Source organism: Chiloscyllium punctatum, chromosome 8 (assembly GCF_047496795.1).
Source record: "Chiloscyllium punctatum isolate Juve2018m chromosome 8, sChiPun1.3, whole genome shotgun sequence".
NCBI lineage: Eukaryota > Metazoa > Chordata > Chondrichthyes > Orectolobiformes > Hemiscylliidae > Chiloscyllium > Chiloscyllium punctatum.
This window is the reverse complement of record NC_092746.1, coordinates 6439658-6456627: the sequence shown is the minus strand read 5'-3', so window position 1 is coordinate 6456627 and position 16970 is coordinate 6439658. Positions and strand designations below refer to the sequence as shown.

The following is a 16970-nucleotide window of genomic DNA, read 5'->3' as shown; positions in this document are numbered from 1 at the left end:
ATTTTCTGCCCTTGGATATGTCACTGTGTCAGTACTGGGCCTGGTTGCTTCAGTAGCTTGGTGTTCCTCCCATTACATGTTTTCTCATCATATTCTTCAAACCATTCTCTTGGCAAGAAATGCATCTTTTTTTTTCGAGACCCACTTAAATTCCATTTCAAAGGTCTTTCTGATATTTCATGTGGATGCTTTGGCTAGTAGACGTTTTTTAAATAACTTCTAACTGGTTTGGTGAGTAGACATTTTTATGAAAAACTTGTAATTGTGCAACTTTTGATGATATTACTCAGGTGTTCATCTTTGTACACAGTTGTGTGTTTCTGTTTCCGATTCAATCCGTCAGCTACTGAAAGTCTCATCCATTTTTTGTTAATGCCTGTCCTGACTACATCAACGCCCTTGGGGTCAACGTCCCATTGTCCACCCTCCAAGAACTTGAGCGCATCTAAAACTCTCTTGCAATGTCCTAGGTTGCACCAAATCTGCCTCATCCAATTCCCATGTGTGCACTGACCTGTGTTATCTTCTGGTCTCAAATTGACATCCTTCTGTGCGAATCACCCCTCATGTCTATCACTTCCTTCAGTCCTACAACACTTTGTGAACTCTTGGCTCGGGTAAATTTGGTCTCTTGTCCATCTTCACTCCACTACTGGTAGTCATGCTTTCAGCTGCCCAGATCAGAACACCAGGAATTCCTTCCCTCAATATTCACCACCTCTTCAATTCTCTCTCATCATTTAACAACCTCGTCTATGATCTTTTGCCTACCTCTTTTTCTTTGCCTGTTGTGAATTTTTGTCAGATGATGTCCCTGGAATATGCTTTCTGATGTCGAGCCATGTTAAAGGGATTTAAAAGCTAGCTATTGTTGTGTACACACTCATTAAGTCTCGTATTATTATGTCAATGACTATTCCCTGAAATTAATTGGTTACTTACCAGCTCTGAGAAATAGGTGTATTTTCCTGTCACTTGTGCTATTGCTTTCTCATGGTAATCATCTAACTGAAGGGGATTCATTGGTCCACTGCCTGATGACAAAATGCAAGAAACAGTGAATACTAGTTTTCTTGTAGGCTGTAGTTTATAAATCATTTGTTGATTGAAATAAAGACAAAAGACTGTCATCGCTGGAAATAAGCTACTTGGCTAGCAACTGTAAAATGGAGATGGTTCATTATAATGTTCCAGATGACATTTCCTCAAAATCAATAGCTGATGTTTGTTTATGGTCCATGATGTGGGTCACCTCATACAGTAATAACTAAAATTCATTTGTTGTCAAATAAAGTAAGAATTAAAATTAATTTGTTGCAGTGCATAACACAATGAAATGATCTTTCAGTTAGCATTGTTTCCTACCTGTGAAGTCCCTCTTGTAGGAGGACAGCCAGTGTGATTTGTCTATATTTTTCAAGATTTTAGCAGTTCTCTCAGAAACAGCATGCTCTAAGATTGGCTCTGACTTGTTGGGGGCAATAAGCTTCGGCGGAGTTGGATAGATTGGTGCTTTACGATCTTTTTCTGTTTTAGGATGCTACAATGAAAGAGAAGTGCTACGAAGTTGTATTTAAAATAAACAATAAAATTAAGTATTATGCTGCTTTTATAGCTCCCCTCATTAGGGCTTACAAGTGTTTCAGATACAACCATATACTACACTGATTTTGTTCAGAATACCCATTGCATTCATCTGTAACATTAGGATGAACGACACAATTCTCATGAATAAACGTTTACATTAATTTTGTCAATGTTTATTGTTCAAAATGTAGCTGAAGATTGTACTCAATAGGACAAATGCAAGAATGCCAAACTTCACAGGATCACAACAATTTATATGAAAATAAAAGGGTGCTGATTGATTGGCAAGTCAACTCTGACTGGCAGAGGCATTGCCACTGAAGAAAATAATGGGCAAATGTAGGGTCCCCAAACTAACAGCTAGTTGAAAAAGTGTGCAAGGCCCTTTTCCTGTCACAGGGAAGGTGTTAGAATTGATCATCAGCACGGGTAAAGCTGTGCACTTTGAAAAATCCAAGGTCATCGAGAAGACTCAGCATGGCGCATGTGAGGACTGCAGATGCTGCAGATCAGAGTTGAGAGTGTGGTGCTGGAAAAGCACAGCAGGTCAGGCAGCATCCAAGGAGCAGGGGAATCGACGTTTCGGTCACAAGCCTTTCATCAGGAATGAAGCTTGTGGGCTGGGGGAGCTGAGAAATAAATGGGAAGGGAGTGGGGCTGGGGGATAGGTAGCTGAGAATATGATATGTAGATGAAGATGGGGGTGAAACTGCTAGTTCAGAGAGGAGGGTGGAGTGGATAGATGGGAAGGACAATGGTCAGGTCAAGAGGGCAGTGCCAATTTGGAGGCTTGGGATTGGCATGGTTTGGGGGCGGGGGGGGGGAGAAATAAGGAAATTGGTGAAATCCACATTAATCCCATGTGGTCGCCGGGTCGCAAAGTGGAAGATGAGGCGTTCTTCCTCCAGGCATCGAGTGGTTAGGGTTTGGCAATGGAGGAGGCCCAGGACCTGCATGTCCTTGGTGGAGTGGAAAGGCAGTGGAGTTGGTTGATGCAGGTGTCCCAGAGATGTTCTCTGAAATGATCCGCAAGTTGGCATCCTGTCTCCCCGATGTAGAGGAGACCGCATCGGGTGCAAAGGTTACAGTAGATAATGTGTGTGGAAGTACAGGTAAATTTCTGTCAGATGTGAAAGGATCCTTTGAGACCTTGGACGTAGGTGAGGGGGGAGGTGTGGGCACAGGCTTTGTATTTCTTGCATTGGCAGGGGAAGGTACCTGGTGTGGGGCTGATCGGGGTGTGGATCTGACAAGAGTTGTGGAGGGAATGGTCTCTCTGAAACACTGATATATACCGAGTGGTGGGGTCTGTTTGTAGGTGGCAGAGGTTGATGCAGTGTATATGGACTTTGATGGGGCCGAAGGTGAGGACCAGTGGGGTTCTGTCCTTGTTGCAGTTGGAGGAGTGGGGTTCAAGGGTGGAGGTGCAGGAAGTGGAGGAGATGCACTATAGGGCATCGTCGACCAAGAGGGAGGGGAAATTGCAGTCTTTGAAGAAAGAGGCCATTTGAGATGTTTTATGGTGGAATTTGTCCTCCTAGGAACAGATGCAATAGAGGTGGAGGAACTGTGAATAAGGGATGGCATTTTTACAGGAGGCAGTGTGGGAGGAGGTGTAATCCAGGTAGCTGTGAGAGTAGGTGGGTTTGTAATAGATGTCCATGGTTAGTCGGTCGCCAGAGATGGAGATGGAAGGGTCCAAGAAGAGGAGGAAGGTTGCTGAGATGGTCCAGGTGAATTTGAGGTTGGGGTGAAAGGGGTTGAGGTTGATGAACTGTTCAACGTTCCCGTGGGAGCATGAGGTGGCGCCGATACAGTCATCAGTGTAGCAGAGGAAAAGGTGGGGGATGGTGCCCGTGTAGCTGCGGAAGATGGATTGTTCCATGTACGCAACAAAGAGGTAGACATAGCTGGGACCCATGTGGGTGCCAATGGCTACCCCTTTGGTTTGGAAGACGTGAGAGGATTGGAAGGAGAAGTTGTTGAGGGTAAGGACCAGGTCAGCCAGGCAGATGAGGGTGTCGGTGGAAGGGTACTGGTTGGGACGGTGTGAGAGGATAAAATGGAGGGTTTGGAGACCTTTGACATGGCAGACAGATGTGTATAGGAACTGGATGTCTATGGTGAAGATAAGGCTTTGGGAACTGGGGAAACGAAAGACCTGGAGGTGGTGAAGGGCATGGGTGGTTTCCAAACGTAGGTGGGGAGTCCCTGGACTAAAGGGGACAGGATGATGTCAAGAGATGAGTTTGGTGGGACAGCAGCAGGCTGAGACAATGAGTTGAACAGGGCAGTCAGGTTTGTGAATCTTTGGTAGGAGATAGAATTGGGCAGTGCGGGGTTCCTGGACTATGAGGATGGAGGCGGGAAGATAAAAAGTAGGGGGCCGGGCAAACAAAAGTCTTGGAGAGGTGAAGGGCATGGGTGTTGTCCCGAATGTAGGTGGGAGAAGATAAGGCATAGGGGCCTGGGAAAATGAAAAGACTCAGCATAGGTTTGTAAAAGGGAAATCATGTTTAACCGACTTATTAAGAGTTTTTTAAAAGGAGTACCGTCTTCTGTGGATGAACCAAGCCAATGGATGTAATGTACTTGGACTTTGAGAACGCAATTGACTAGTGCCAGATAAAAGATTACTGCACAAAATAGAAATATGATGGAGGAGATAATACATAAAGATAGATACAACATTGGTTGGTGTGCAGAAAATAATGTAGGCATGAATGGACGTTTTCAGCTGAAAAAATGTGCTGCTGGAAAAGCGCAGCAGGTCAGGCAGCATCCAAGGAGCAGGAGAATCGACGTTTTGGGAATAAGCCCTTCTTCAGGAATGGACTTTTTTCCAATTGGCAGGATGTGACGATTAGATTTTTGCAGAGTTTATACAATTTACAGCAAACTTTTTGTTAACCTATGGGACCAGGAGCATTCCAGTTAATCAAAACTTTCTGGATAATCAAGAGGTTCACATAATCAGTGTAAAAACATTCACTAGCTTATGAAAATGTAATGTACGGGATACATATATCACTTTAGGGTGTAGGTTTGCTCGCTGTGCTGTAGGTTTGATATCCAGACGTTTCATTACCTGGCTAGGTAACATCATCAGTGGTGACATCCAAGTGAAGCGAAGCTGTTGTCTCTTGCTTTCTATTTATATGTTTGTCCTGGATGGGGTTCCTGGGGTTTGTGGTGATGTCATTTCCTGTTCGTTTTCTGAGGGGTTGATAGATGGTATCTAGATCTATGTGTTTGTTTATGGCGTTGTGGTTGGAGTGCCAGGCCTCTAGGAATTCTCTGGCATGTCTTTGCTTAGCCTGTTGCAGGATAGATGTGTTGTCCCAGTCAAAATGGTTTTTTTTTCATCCATGTGTAGGGCTACAAGGGAGAGAGGGTCGTGTCTTTTTGTGGCTAGCCAGTCGCTAACTTTCTTGCTGTTTGTCCTACGTAGTGTTTGTGACAGTCCTTGCATGGAACACCTTACACGAACACCAGCTAGCCACAAAAAGACACGACCCTCTCTCCCTCATAGCCCTACACACGGATGAAAAAAAACCCACCATTTTGAGTTGGACAACACATCTATCCTGGGACAGGCTAAGCAAAGACATGCCAGAGAATTCCTAGAGGCCTGGCACTCCAACCACAACGCCATAAACAAACACATAGATCTAGATACCATCTATCAACCCCTCAGAAAACGAACAGGAAATGACATCACCACAAACCCCAGGAACCCCATCCAGGAGAAAGATATAAATAGAAAGCAGGAGACAACAGCTTCGCTTCACTTGGAGGTCGCCACTGATGATGTTACCTAGCCAAGTAATGAAACGTCTGGATATCAAACCTACAGCTCAGGGAGCAAACCTACACCCTAAACCTCAACCTGAGCTACAAACCTTCACAAACCTTGCACATATATCACTGTTACACATTATTTACAGATAAATCACTAAACAACAATGCAACGTTGCCTTAAATAAACCTTACTGGCAGAGATCCTTCTCACTTGCACCCTCAACTGATGACTCGGACATCAAAATAGATTGCGGTGTTGGAGGATGAATTGACTCAAAATTGAATGAACTATTTATATTTTGTGTGGTCATGCATGTGAACAACAGGTATATTTACAAAGAGTTAAAAAAATTTAAAAAGCTGTAATAATGGGACAGAATAATACAGTAAGCAACATGTATTTGAAATAAAGCTTTTGCTGATATATCATGAGTGTCAGTTTGTAAGATTCACAAGATATAGGAGTAGTATTAGGCCATTCAGCCCAGTGAATCTGCTCTGCTATTCGATCATGGCTGATATGCCCCTCACCCTCCATTTTCCTGCCTTCTCGCCATATCCCTTCAACTCATTACCAATTAAAAATCTGTCTAACTCTTGCCTAAATTTACTCAATGTCCCAGCCCTTTGGGGTAGTGAATTCCACAGATTCACAACCCTTTGGGAGGAATGGCCTTTCCTCAGCTCTGTTTTAAATTTGCTACCCCTTATCCTAAGACTATGACCTCTCATCCGAGAATGCCCCACAAGAGGAAGCATCAGCTCCACATCTATTTTATCCATACCTTTTGTCATCTTGAATACCTCAATTTGATCTCCCCTCATTCTTCTAAATTCCAGAGAGTATAGGCCTAAAAGATGCTGTATATCAATGACTTAAATGAGAGAAGCGAAGACATGGTATCTAATTCTGCAGATGACACAAAGAGAGGTGAGACTGTATGTTGTGAAGTGAACCTAAAGAGGATGCAGATAGATATAGATATGTCGAGTGAGTAGGGAAAGAACATCTGGCAGATGGACCATATTATAGGAAATGTGAAGTTGCTCCTTCAGCAGAAAGAATCAAAACGCAGAGTATTACTTTAACAGAGAATAATGGCAGAATCCAGAGATGCAGTGGAATCTCTCTATTCTTGTCCTTCAGTTAAAAAAAAAGCTTTCTTTTAAATATCAATCTGTTTGGACATGTGATGTCATACCTCTGGACCAGGATGGATTTCAACCCAGATTTTCTATTACTGTGTCACAAGTATCCCAGAGTCAGAAGAAAATAATTAATCTGGACGTACAGCAAATCATAAAGAAAGCTCATGGAATGCTATCCCCTACTACAGGAGGAACTGAATATGCGTTTAATCTCTGAGACAATGACAAAACACAGGCTTCATGGACAATGTCAATAGACTCATTTTTGTTATTCACTCATGGGACATGGGGTTTGCTGGCTGGCCAGCATTTACTGCCCGTCCCTGGTTGTCTTTGAGAAGATGGTGGTGAGCTGCCTTTTTGAACCACTGCAGACCATGTAGTATATGTAGACCCACAAGGCCCTTAGGGAAGGGATTTTGACCAAGTGACAGTGAACGAACAGTGATGTATTTCCAAGTCAGAATGGCGAGTAGTTTGGAGGGGAATTTGCAGATGGTGGCGTTCCCATCTACCTGCTGCCCTTGTCCTTCTGGATGGAAGTGGTCATGGGTTTGGAAGGTGGTGGTGAATTTCTGCAATGCACCTTGAAGATATGCACACTACTGCTACTGAGTTTGAGTGGCGAAGTGAGCATATGCTTGTGGGCGTGGTGCTAATCAGGTGGGCTGCTTTATTCTGGATGGTGTCAAGCTTCTTGTGTTATTGGGGCTGCACTAATCCAGGCAAATGAGGAGTATTCCATCATACTCTTGCCATGTGCCTCGTAGCTTTGGGGTGGCCAGGCTTTGGGGAGGCAGGAGGTGAGCTACTCACCGCAGTATTCCTAGCCTCTGTAGCGACAGTATTTATGTGGTGAATGCAGTTCAGTTTCTGGTCAACAGTAACCCCAAGAATTTGAGAGTGGGGTAATTAATGAGTCTAAATGATATCCTATCACTGTCGGCTAGGAATCCCGCAGCAGCCCTATTTGCCTGCTCTTTGACTTAAATTAGAAGATGGGCAGGGGAGGGGGCTTTGCTTTTGGTGGGAGGCCCACACATGGCCACTCCCTGAGTAAGTTTCCCATAACGCCAAGCTGCACTAAATCCAGCCCAAGACATAATATTGAGCGAAGGCCCGCTTAAACATTCTTATAGTTGTTGGCTGCTAATACATGCATTCAGTAAATATTTATTTTGGTCTGACACAATATTCAAATTGAAAACAGTAATAAGATATTTAAATGTAAATGCAAATTACAACATGTTGGGAGAGAAAGTGCATTGAGTGGTGGAATGTGAAAAACAACTGGGGTGTTGTTAGACTCAAGCTTTACATGTACTGAAGGGCATTAATTGAGAAAGTAAAGCAGAATGCCAAAGTCACCATGAAAAATAAAGTGCCCAACATATAACTAAAACAGATCAGATAGTGGATGGGGAGGCAAGATAGGGAGACAAATCGGAGGTTAGGCCCTAAGTCAGGAATTTCCTCTTCAAAGTTATTAATCCATTGACTCGACTTTAAGGTGGAGGGAAAACTTTATGATTATTAAAGTATTAAAGTAATGGATAGGAAAACTATACATTTGTTTGGATAGATAATCTAAGATGAATCTAAATGGTCTTCCTGATTCATTTCTATCTCATTATATTATCAAAGAATGAGCAAAGTTAACATGTTCCCTTGGCTGCTCCTTGAATCAAAGAGGAATACTGGTCAGATTAATACTTTATAGCTGGATAATAATTATAGTACTGGCCAATTATTTGGGATACCTTGTTGCAAATAAGATTTTCACATGAAAAAGTAAGAAATATTAATTCAAGTATATTGCAACTTAACTAGTATATAACCTAAATTTACTAAATGTGAGCAAGTGAAACACAGAAAATATCACCTTTGACCACAGGTACTTACCTGAGTAAAACCTTCTTGTCCTGGCCAGGCTAAACCTTTTGGTGTGATGGGTATTTCCTGGGTTTCAAATCTATATGGAAATCCTGCAATTTAACGGTAAAGAGTTTGGAATTAATTCCACAGATTATAATCAAGCTTTTTATTAAGGTAGCCCTGTCATTGAAGATTTTGACAATCTGTTGTTCAAAGTTATTTCAATTTTTTATGTAGTTAATACGAATGATTGACAGAATTAAATAAAAATACACAAATTTGTGCAGCTGCTCTGTATCAACTGACATTGACTCAATTTCATTAACAATGTTCCTTAGGTTATTCAGCTCAATGATGTTTTTGTTACTCAACATTTTTTTTAAAACCTCAACAATAGTTACATGCTCGTTATGTGAAAGGTGCAAGTATTGGAATGAAATATTTATCTAGTTTATAGTGCAACATGGCGAGATAGTAGGCACTCTGGTTAACAACTTGACTTCGAACAACAGCCATTTAAAAACACCGTATACTGCAAATATTTCTTCTCCATTCTGTGGCTTGTCTGGGGTGAGACTGTTACAAATTGAGATTTTCCCTGTAGCCAGAAAGCAATGCACCAGCTTCATTATGCTCTGATGTCCCCAGTGAAGCCCCTGGTATTAGTTGAATTAAAACATATTTGGTATACTCCCAGCAAGGTTGATTGGCTGTGCTGGTGCCCAGAAATACATTCCAAATCAAACATTAATGATAATTGACTTAAGGCGTCATGGTTTCTGAGATCATTAGCTTTGTAACTTTGACGTTAACAAAGTTTGCAAATGACCAAAATTGCTCTGAGCAGAAAAGACTATTTAAAATTTAAATAGTGCTCTACAATGAACATTTTTAGCTGTGAAATGATTAATACACCGTTCCTATAACTGGCAGATTTTGCTCATGTTCAATGGATACAATCTTTGTTCTTCCAAGAGGCTGCCAGTCCCTTGTTACAAGACCTCATGCTCCTACAACATACCAACTTCGGCCAGCTTGCTGGTTGGCCTGGGCATCCCTGGCAGCTTTCACTGTGCGAGCTGATGTTGGGTAAGAGGTGAGGGGGCAACAGTGCATTCCTTTGGGAATTCTCTGCAGGCACACTCCCACAAGGTTGTACTGCTTTCCTTTAACCCTTCCCACCAGCCTCTAAAACCTGGTCCCTCCCTCCCACTGCTGATACCTCGATCTGAGCTGTAAATCCAGGTTCCACAGTCTCCACTTCTTCTGCCTCTGGTCCCAACAGCGGATGCCACTCAAACCTTGTGCAGTGGGGCTACAGAGCTGCCAGCTAATCAGATTCGTCTGCAGATTTCTAAAGGAGGGCTTTCATACAAAACTGGGCAGAAGTCTCACCCCTTAAAGCAATTAATGGCCCACCAGCTGACTTTTCAGTTAAGTGGGGAAACAGGAAACACAGCACCCCACAAAATTCAGCCCATAATGTACAAAAATGGACCTTGACATTTTTCTATATTTTTCATTATGGACTAAACTATTCTGAAACTAAGGAAGGATTGTTGAAGGATTGCTGCAATGTTTATACACCTGTCTATACAAGGTTTACAGATGAGCAAGAACTAAGAGGGTGTACAATTGAAGCTTCAACTGGCAACAAGTGGCTGATTGATCTCTGCATTATTAACTGGTTACTGATCAGAAAGGTCTTCTGCCTGCTGACAACTCTGTGATTGGCTTTGAGATAGCTGTACAACCTGGAGATAGTAACCAATGGCTGTAAGGTCTCTGGAAGAGAAGGAGCTGCTTTTGCTCTGCAGTAAAAAGCATTTCAAACCTGAAGAGAGCCAGTTTAATTTTCCTTTCCAGTTGAATAAGATGTGACTTTTAATTGATTAGTCAAAGACTTTTGTGAGTGGGAACCAGTCTCTCTGTGTTTCCTGCAAACAGGTTTAAGTGCCAAGTGGCAGCATTCTGATCACTACAAGAATCACCTCAGCAAACCCTGTGGACTGAGACCACTGAATTGCTTTCCCAGTTTTTCCCTCCCATTTCTTTCCCCGTCTTGGTGTGTGTAGAGGAGGAGTTTAAAAGAGATTTAAACTTTTAACCAGTATATGACAACAGTTCATAATTGTTTATGTGGCTAGAATTATTTTCTTTGTAATAAACAGGCATCTTTGTTAAGTACAGAAACCTGGTCTGTGCTTTGTCAACCTGTGAGTTAAAGTTGAGGAATTCTGCATATTTTAAAAAATCTTTAACTGCCGCAACAAATCCAAGAATAGCAGAGATTGATTTTCTGCAGTTGAGAATAGGGTGCTGGAAAAGCACAGCAGGTCAGGCAGCATCCGAGGAGCAGGACAATTGATGTTTTGGACAAGAGCCCTTCATCAGGGATGATTTTCTGCAGGCTACCCCAGAAAGGCATAACATTAGGAATACAGACAAGTACAAATATGATAGACAATGCCTTATAATGCACAGTCTGTTTGTAGCCATCTCTTTGAGCCAACAACCTCTTGTCACTGTAGTCTTAGAAAAGCAGCTACTATTACAGGTACTGCCAATGATCCTGAACAAGACACCATCACAACCCTGCAGCCTCTGCATAATTGGGGCTCATAAATGTTTGCAAGCAAAAACATACCTAATGAAATCTTGGATGATGCAGCTAATGAGCTTGTGGAGGGAATTTCGAGTGAGTCAGCGCACAGGTTGTGGAGAATAAGGGATTCAGTCTAAGGTTTCAGAAATCCAACAGTGGAGTGAAATTACGGGAGGAAGCAGGGGAAGGTAGGTTACCCTGTATTATCAGGGCTGCAATCTACAGAGTTCTATCAGAATGATAGCAGCCTTTGATGAATGTGACCATCTACCAGACATTCTATCAGTGATCAGAGTAAGACTATGTGATCAGAATAGTGGCACTGAAATTGCAAGATTTCACTCTCAGGGCAGAGTCCTGATGGAGTAGAGTACTGCTGGGTTAGTTATTACTAAGCATAAATATTATGGGGGGCGGGGGAGGTTCTGTAACTTGCAGTGAGACACCTTGGTATTCACTGCATTGGACTGGAGACTTGAATTCTAGCAGCCATTTTACAGACCCCTTACTCGTGAAGGATCTCCTCTTCTGCTGAACCTTCAATGTGGGTGGCAGCATTTTGGACTGGCTGCTGAGTGGTAGCAACATGGGGAATGTTGTCGTGACAATGGTTAAAATGTAAATGTTGTCACCCCTGACACAAGACACATGATCCTCGGTGCGACTCCACTTCAGAAATCCTGTATGGTGCAACCTCGGTTATCCGAACACCAGTTATCTGAATTTCGGACTATCCGAATAAAATCACACGGTGCTGATGCTTGGGTAAACTGTGCTATCCGAACGTTCGATTATCCAAACATTCGATTATCTGAATGAAAGACTCCCTGCCCATGTTGTTCGGATAATTGAGGTTGCCCTGTAATCTGTAAATTAATGCTGTAAATGCAGCAGTCTGAATCTGTTTGGGATCAAGCCATGACCTCAACTGGAGCTTTGAATACAGCTGTCAGGCATGAAGAGCTTTCCATCTGAACTGCAATGGAAACTGCAACACTGCATCAAGGGCTGTGTACTGTTGTCACCTTGGAGTTGGCCACCATTTCTATTGTGGAGAGGATAGGCCCCAAGCTCTGAGCAATGCATGGACCATGCTCCCTAACCCTGCCAGATTTGCTGGCTGACCTGCCAATGCACCAAGTCAGCATGCTGTCGGATGCTCCATTTGAGTTCCCTCGAGCAGGTCATGTGCACTATCTGTCCAAGACAGAAGTGAAATACAAACTATTCCTTCTCTGTTGTCTGAGTGCAGCCCACTTGTATCCAGTGACTCATCATGTACAGGTCCCAACTCTATACCAGCATCGGAGGTTCTTGCAATGGCAGTGTCTAAGCTGGTGAGAGTTGGTGCCAGAGCAAGTTCAGTTCTACTTCACCAGTGACGAGATGTTGTCTTCACCCTCCCTCTAGTTGGGCAGGCAGCAGTTATATGGTGTCTGAAAGCATGAAATCAGAAGAAGAAGGTTGGATTGAGGCAAGGGAAGTTGGTGTGAAAAGCAATTATTTCATTTTCACAGTATTTTCAACTTGCTCTTTAAACCCGAAAGCAGGATGAAGGTGAGGCAAGGATTGAGAATGTGCATGTAGGAACAACGTAGCATTGTCCTCAATGTTCTTGATACAACTGGTTCTACAATAACCAGCCCCATGATGTCGAGAATGACCTCCTCCATGAGGCCTAGGATTGCAGGCATATTTGGCCTCTGTCAGTTTTACTCTGCTCCTACTGTATGTGACAATGTCCTGCAAGAGAGAGAGAGAGAGAGAGAGAGGGAAGAATGTCAGTGATCACCTTGCACAGTGACTGGTGATAAGTCTGCCATTGCTGAACCAATCCTCTTTCCAATCTCTGCTAAGGCTTTCAGCATGGCACTGCCTTCCCCAGTAATCCATTTCTTTACTTCCTTTTTGGAAGGACATGCCCAGGAAGCAGCCAGCAGCAGCTCTGTCTGAACAGCGTGGCTCCCCTTTAAGAGGTACAGGCTGCCTTTAAGAGGAGCAGGTGAATTGGACCACCTACGCACTATGAGATCCCCTGTTAAGCAATCAGCCAACCAGAAGCGAGAGTTTCATTCCATTGAACGCTATACTCATTGAAATGAGGAGCCAGCAGAAAGTTTGCTTGTTTCCAGCCTCAATAGGATAAGGAGGGGATGATGCTGAAACCATATCAGGCTTTCGAATTTCTAGTCAGAAATACCTTAACGCAAGCAGCTATTGAGGTAGAATCGGCAATATAATTTGAAAGGAAATCCAGTCAATACTCGAATGAAAATATAAAAGAACATGGGACTGGTTAGGTCCCTGTGAAATGCAAACACTAACACTGGGCTAAATAGCCTCAATTCTCCTAGTGCTCTCTCTTTAAAACAGGTGCTCAATTATATTCCACTTCCTGTGTATTTTCAACAGCTCTGTAGCTCTTTCCTTTTCCAGTGAAAATAAGTCACTGGAGAATCATCCCCCTCAGCTTCAGGCTGTGTAATCTAAAACACGTACGCGCATGAAATAAAATCCTCCATCCATGTCCATGGGTCAGTACAATTTCTGCCAGTGGAAACTATTTCTTCATATTAACTCCATCAAAGGGCCTCCAAGATTTTCATAGCTGCTCTCAACCATCTCTCTTCTCGTGAGAATAGCTCCAGCCTCTCTTGTTTCTCCACACAACTGAAGTCCAAAATTCCTAGCACCATTCTAGAAAATCTCCCTCTCTAAAATCTTAATAGCCTTCTTGCGTGTGGTTCCCAGAATTGCATACAATTCTCCACCTAAGAAAAGTGTTTTAAAAGGGTTCAACACTATTTACTTGGTTTTGTACTCCATGCCTTCAAGTTATAATGTGAACAATTCAATACACATTTAATTATTCCAATCTATTGCATCATTACCTATGCAATGTTAAATGCAAAATTTAAATGCTTGCCAAACAATGGAGCTTGTTCTCAAAGCTAATTGATAGGAATTTAAGTGACAAAATCAATTTAAACAGAATAATTGAAAATATATTTTATTCATAGTCTGTTTAGCTGACTGATGAAAATAATTTAAAAAATGATTGATGAACTCTCCATCAAATAATATCTAATTATTATTAAATGTCTGATTTCAAAGAGCTTGATTTACATCTGAAATGAGAACCAGGAGCTGGGGTTTCCTGACGTCACCATTTTCCCTCTACCACCAGGGCTACAGGCCGTATCTTCATCAGAGGTGGGGGAAAAGAGGTGGGATTCACTGGAGTTGGACCTGCTGCCTCCCACAATTGAAGATACAATCAATCAGTGATGGGAATGGATTCAAACATGGACTGGCATCTATCCCACCTTGAGGCTGATAAACATCTGTATGAGGTTTGTAAGGAACTCGACATCAACTCTGCAACTGCTGCTTAAACTTTGACCTGCGAATACTGACTGTCACTTATAGCCAATAGCTTGCTGGCCCTGAGAAAGGTGGTCCAACATGAAGAAACCTTCAGTCAACTCCCAAGCCATTGCATGATCCGTGGCTGACGTTCTGCTCCATTAGGAGTCCGTTAGCCCAAGACATTTTGATTCTAAGGCATCTGTGAGCACTGCCGCACACTGTCAAAGTTTGCCACCCTGTCACACCACAGCAATGATGAGGCCAGCAAGCTAGTGTGTAGCAAATCCATCACTATGATTCAGACCACAAAGCAAAACTTAAGGCTGTGCTACCATGGAACAACAGCACAAGCATAGGGCCAGACAAATTAACATGAAAAACACCAACATCCGAAATCAGCTTCTGGAATCTTCAAATTAAATCATAAATTTATCGTAAGTCATCCAAATGTTTACAGAAAGCAGTCTTGCCCATTATCTGCAAAAAAAAGGAGCTCCTCTGCTCTCATTTGGGAATAAAATTGTACATGATTCTTCAAGGTCCATATTACTCCTATTCTTATCACCCCTACATCCAAAGCAATAAGTCCAAAAGCCTGGTATCTTCAGGTTAATGAAACTCCAAGGGCTTCAGTGTTTCCACTGCAGAGATTTCCCCATGATCATTATACTATCCTACAGGGCTAATTGGCGAAAACCTGTTGATTTTATCTTAGACCATTGGAATGAAGACGTTTGCACTCCAGGTTGGTGCATAGTACCAAAATCCTCTGTAGGTTTCAGTCAGCAGCTTTGTCCCAGCGTTTACGCTCCATACAAATTTCTTCCCAGCCTTCCTACCAGTGTATCCATCATTTCTTTCTCCTTCACGTAGTGATCTTATTTTCACGGCCATGTGTGTATGCTATTTACTTCAACTCCACTTGGTAGCAAACCTATATTCTAAACAAATCACTAGATGATGAATCTTCTCCAGAATTCCTTGCTGGATGAGCAGTGACTACCTTATGTTTAAGAACTCCTGTTTCAAACTTGTCTACAAGTGGAAATATTTGGTCTCATTTTAGTGATGACTGTTAAGTGCTACCTCCAGGGCTGGAAGTGGGAGCCCACCTTGCTTTGGCCGGCTCTGCCTGCATCATGAGTAAGATGGTGTACCAAAGGTAAAGTGCCCTTCGAGACAGGTTAGTGTTGCAGAGTCATGAAGCCCAGCCCTGGGGAGTGGTTGGGCACACAGGAATGTGATGGCTCAGGAGCACAAGCGCCATAGAAGGGTCAGAAATGGCAAGAAGCAACCACCAAGGAGGGCACCTCCTGCAGAATTCTCTGGGAGGTTACAAGGGCTTAACTAAGCTCTTTCAAGGCTGCAATGTGAGCAATTGAGAAGTGGCCCTTAACTGGCACCAAAGTGAATCCACTGGTCGGTAGAATAGAGCCAAGCTGCTACCTTTCCAGTCTTTAGCAGTATGGCCTAGCAGCAGTAAGCTGTTGGGCTGCCCCCCTGAGGCCTTCTCCCACTATACAGAAAGCCCACCCAACTCCGAGCCCATCAGCAAAAAACTGAGAAAATTATCCCATTTTTCCTCTCAAATTGCCTCATAATTTATACCTGAATCAGGTAACCCATCAGCCTTCATTTTTCTAGAGAAACATCTCTTGGCTGTTCAGTCTTTAGTGATGATTATAGCCAGTCAAGCCCTTCCTGTGTCTCTCCTTGCACATTCTGTGATTATTCTGTCATCTTTCAGAAATTTGGTGAATAGAACCACGCACAGCACATCAAGTGCATCCTATATAAACTGTCACTGAAAAAAAAAGGAATCAAGCAGGAAAAACCCAAGTAGGTATTAAGAAATGTGTTGTTGACAGACAGTGCAAGATGGCTCATCAACATGTTGTTCCTAGTCTTTGGAATGGGACAGCTTCCATGTAACACTGAGGTAAGCTAAAGTAACCAATAAATAAAATTGTTGCGATGTGTGAATTGCAATGATGGCAACAATACATTTTGATGATCTATAATGTTAGACGTTACCTCTCCTTCAATGAACTACATCAAGAATGACTTTGAAATTCTATTGTTTTTTTCAGAAGCTTGCAGCATTTCCTTCCTAGTTTCCTGAAACATATTTAAAGGAATTTCAATTGTTTTGCCTCATGTTTCTAGGATGACCAAATATTTATAGTCAAGTATGACAGAGCAACGCTACAGGAAGCTCTTAGGGTTAGATCTTCAATTGAGTGCTAATGTTGAATACCGCTCCATAAAAATGACCTCATGTTTAATGTGGATTTTCCAATAATCAGGATTATTTAGAAAATTGCCTCCATTGCAAATTTAAAATGTTTCATGTAATTAAAAAAATGAAAACAAAACCGAGTCATGGAGTCACAGTCATACAGACGTACAGCACGGAAATAGACCCTTCGGTCCAAGTAGTCCATGCCAGCCCGATATCCCAATCCAATCTAGTCCTATTTGCCAGCACCCAGCCCATAACCCTCCAAACCCTTCATATTCACATACCTATCCAGATGCCTTTTAAATGTTGCAATTGTACCAGCCTCCACCACTTCCTCTGGCA

At 42.6% G+C, this 16970-nt stretch overlaps 1 protein-coding gene across 1 annotated transcript in view; it reads right to left on the bottom strand.

Annotated features, from left to right (window-relative positions):
• The window catches only part of LOC140480353 (sperm-associated microtubule inner protein 4), a 59063-nt gene that overhangs the window by 12284 nt on the left and 29809 nt on the right, over positions 1–16970 (bottom strand). Inside the window, exons 6-8 of the mRNA XM_072575104.1 lie at positions 8440–8522; positions 1366–1540; positions 943–1034 (exon numbers count right to left, since the gene is read on the bottom strand). Coding sequence (XP_072431205.1) covers positions 943–1034; positions 1366–1540; positions 8440–8522 — 350 coding nt within the window. The remainder of the gene's footprint in view (positions 1–942; positions 1035–1365; positions 1541–8439; positions 8523–16970) is intronic.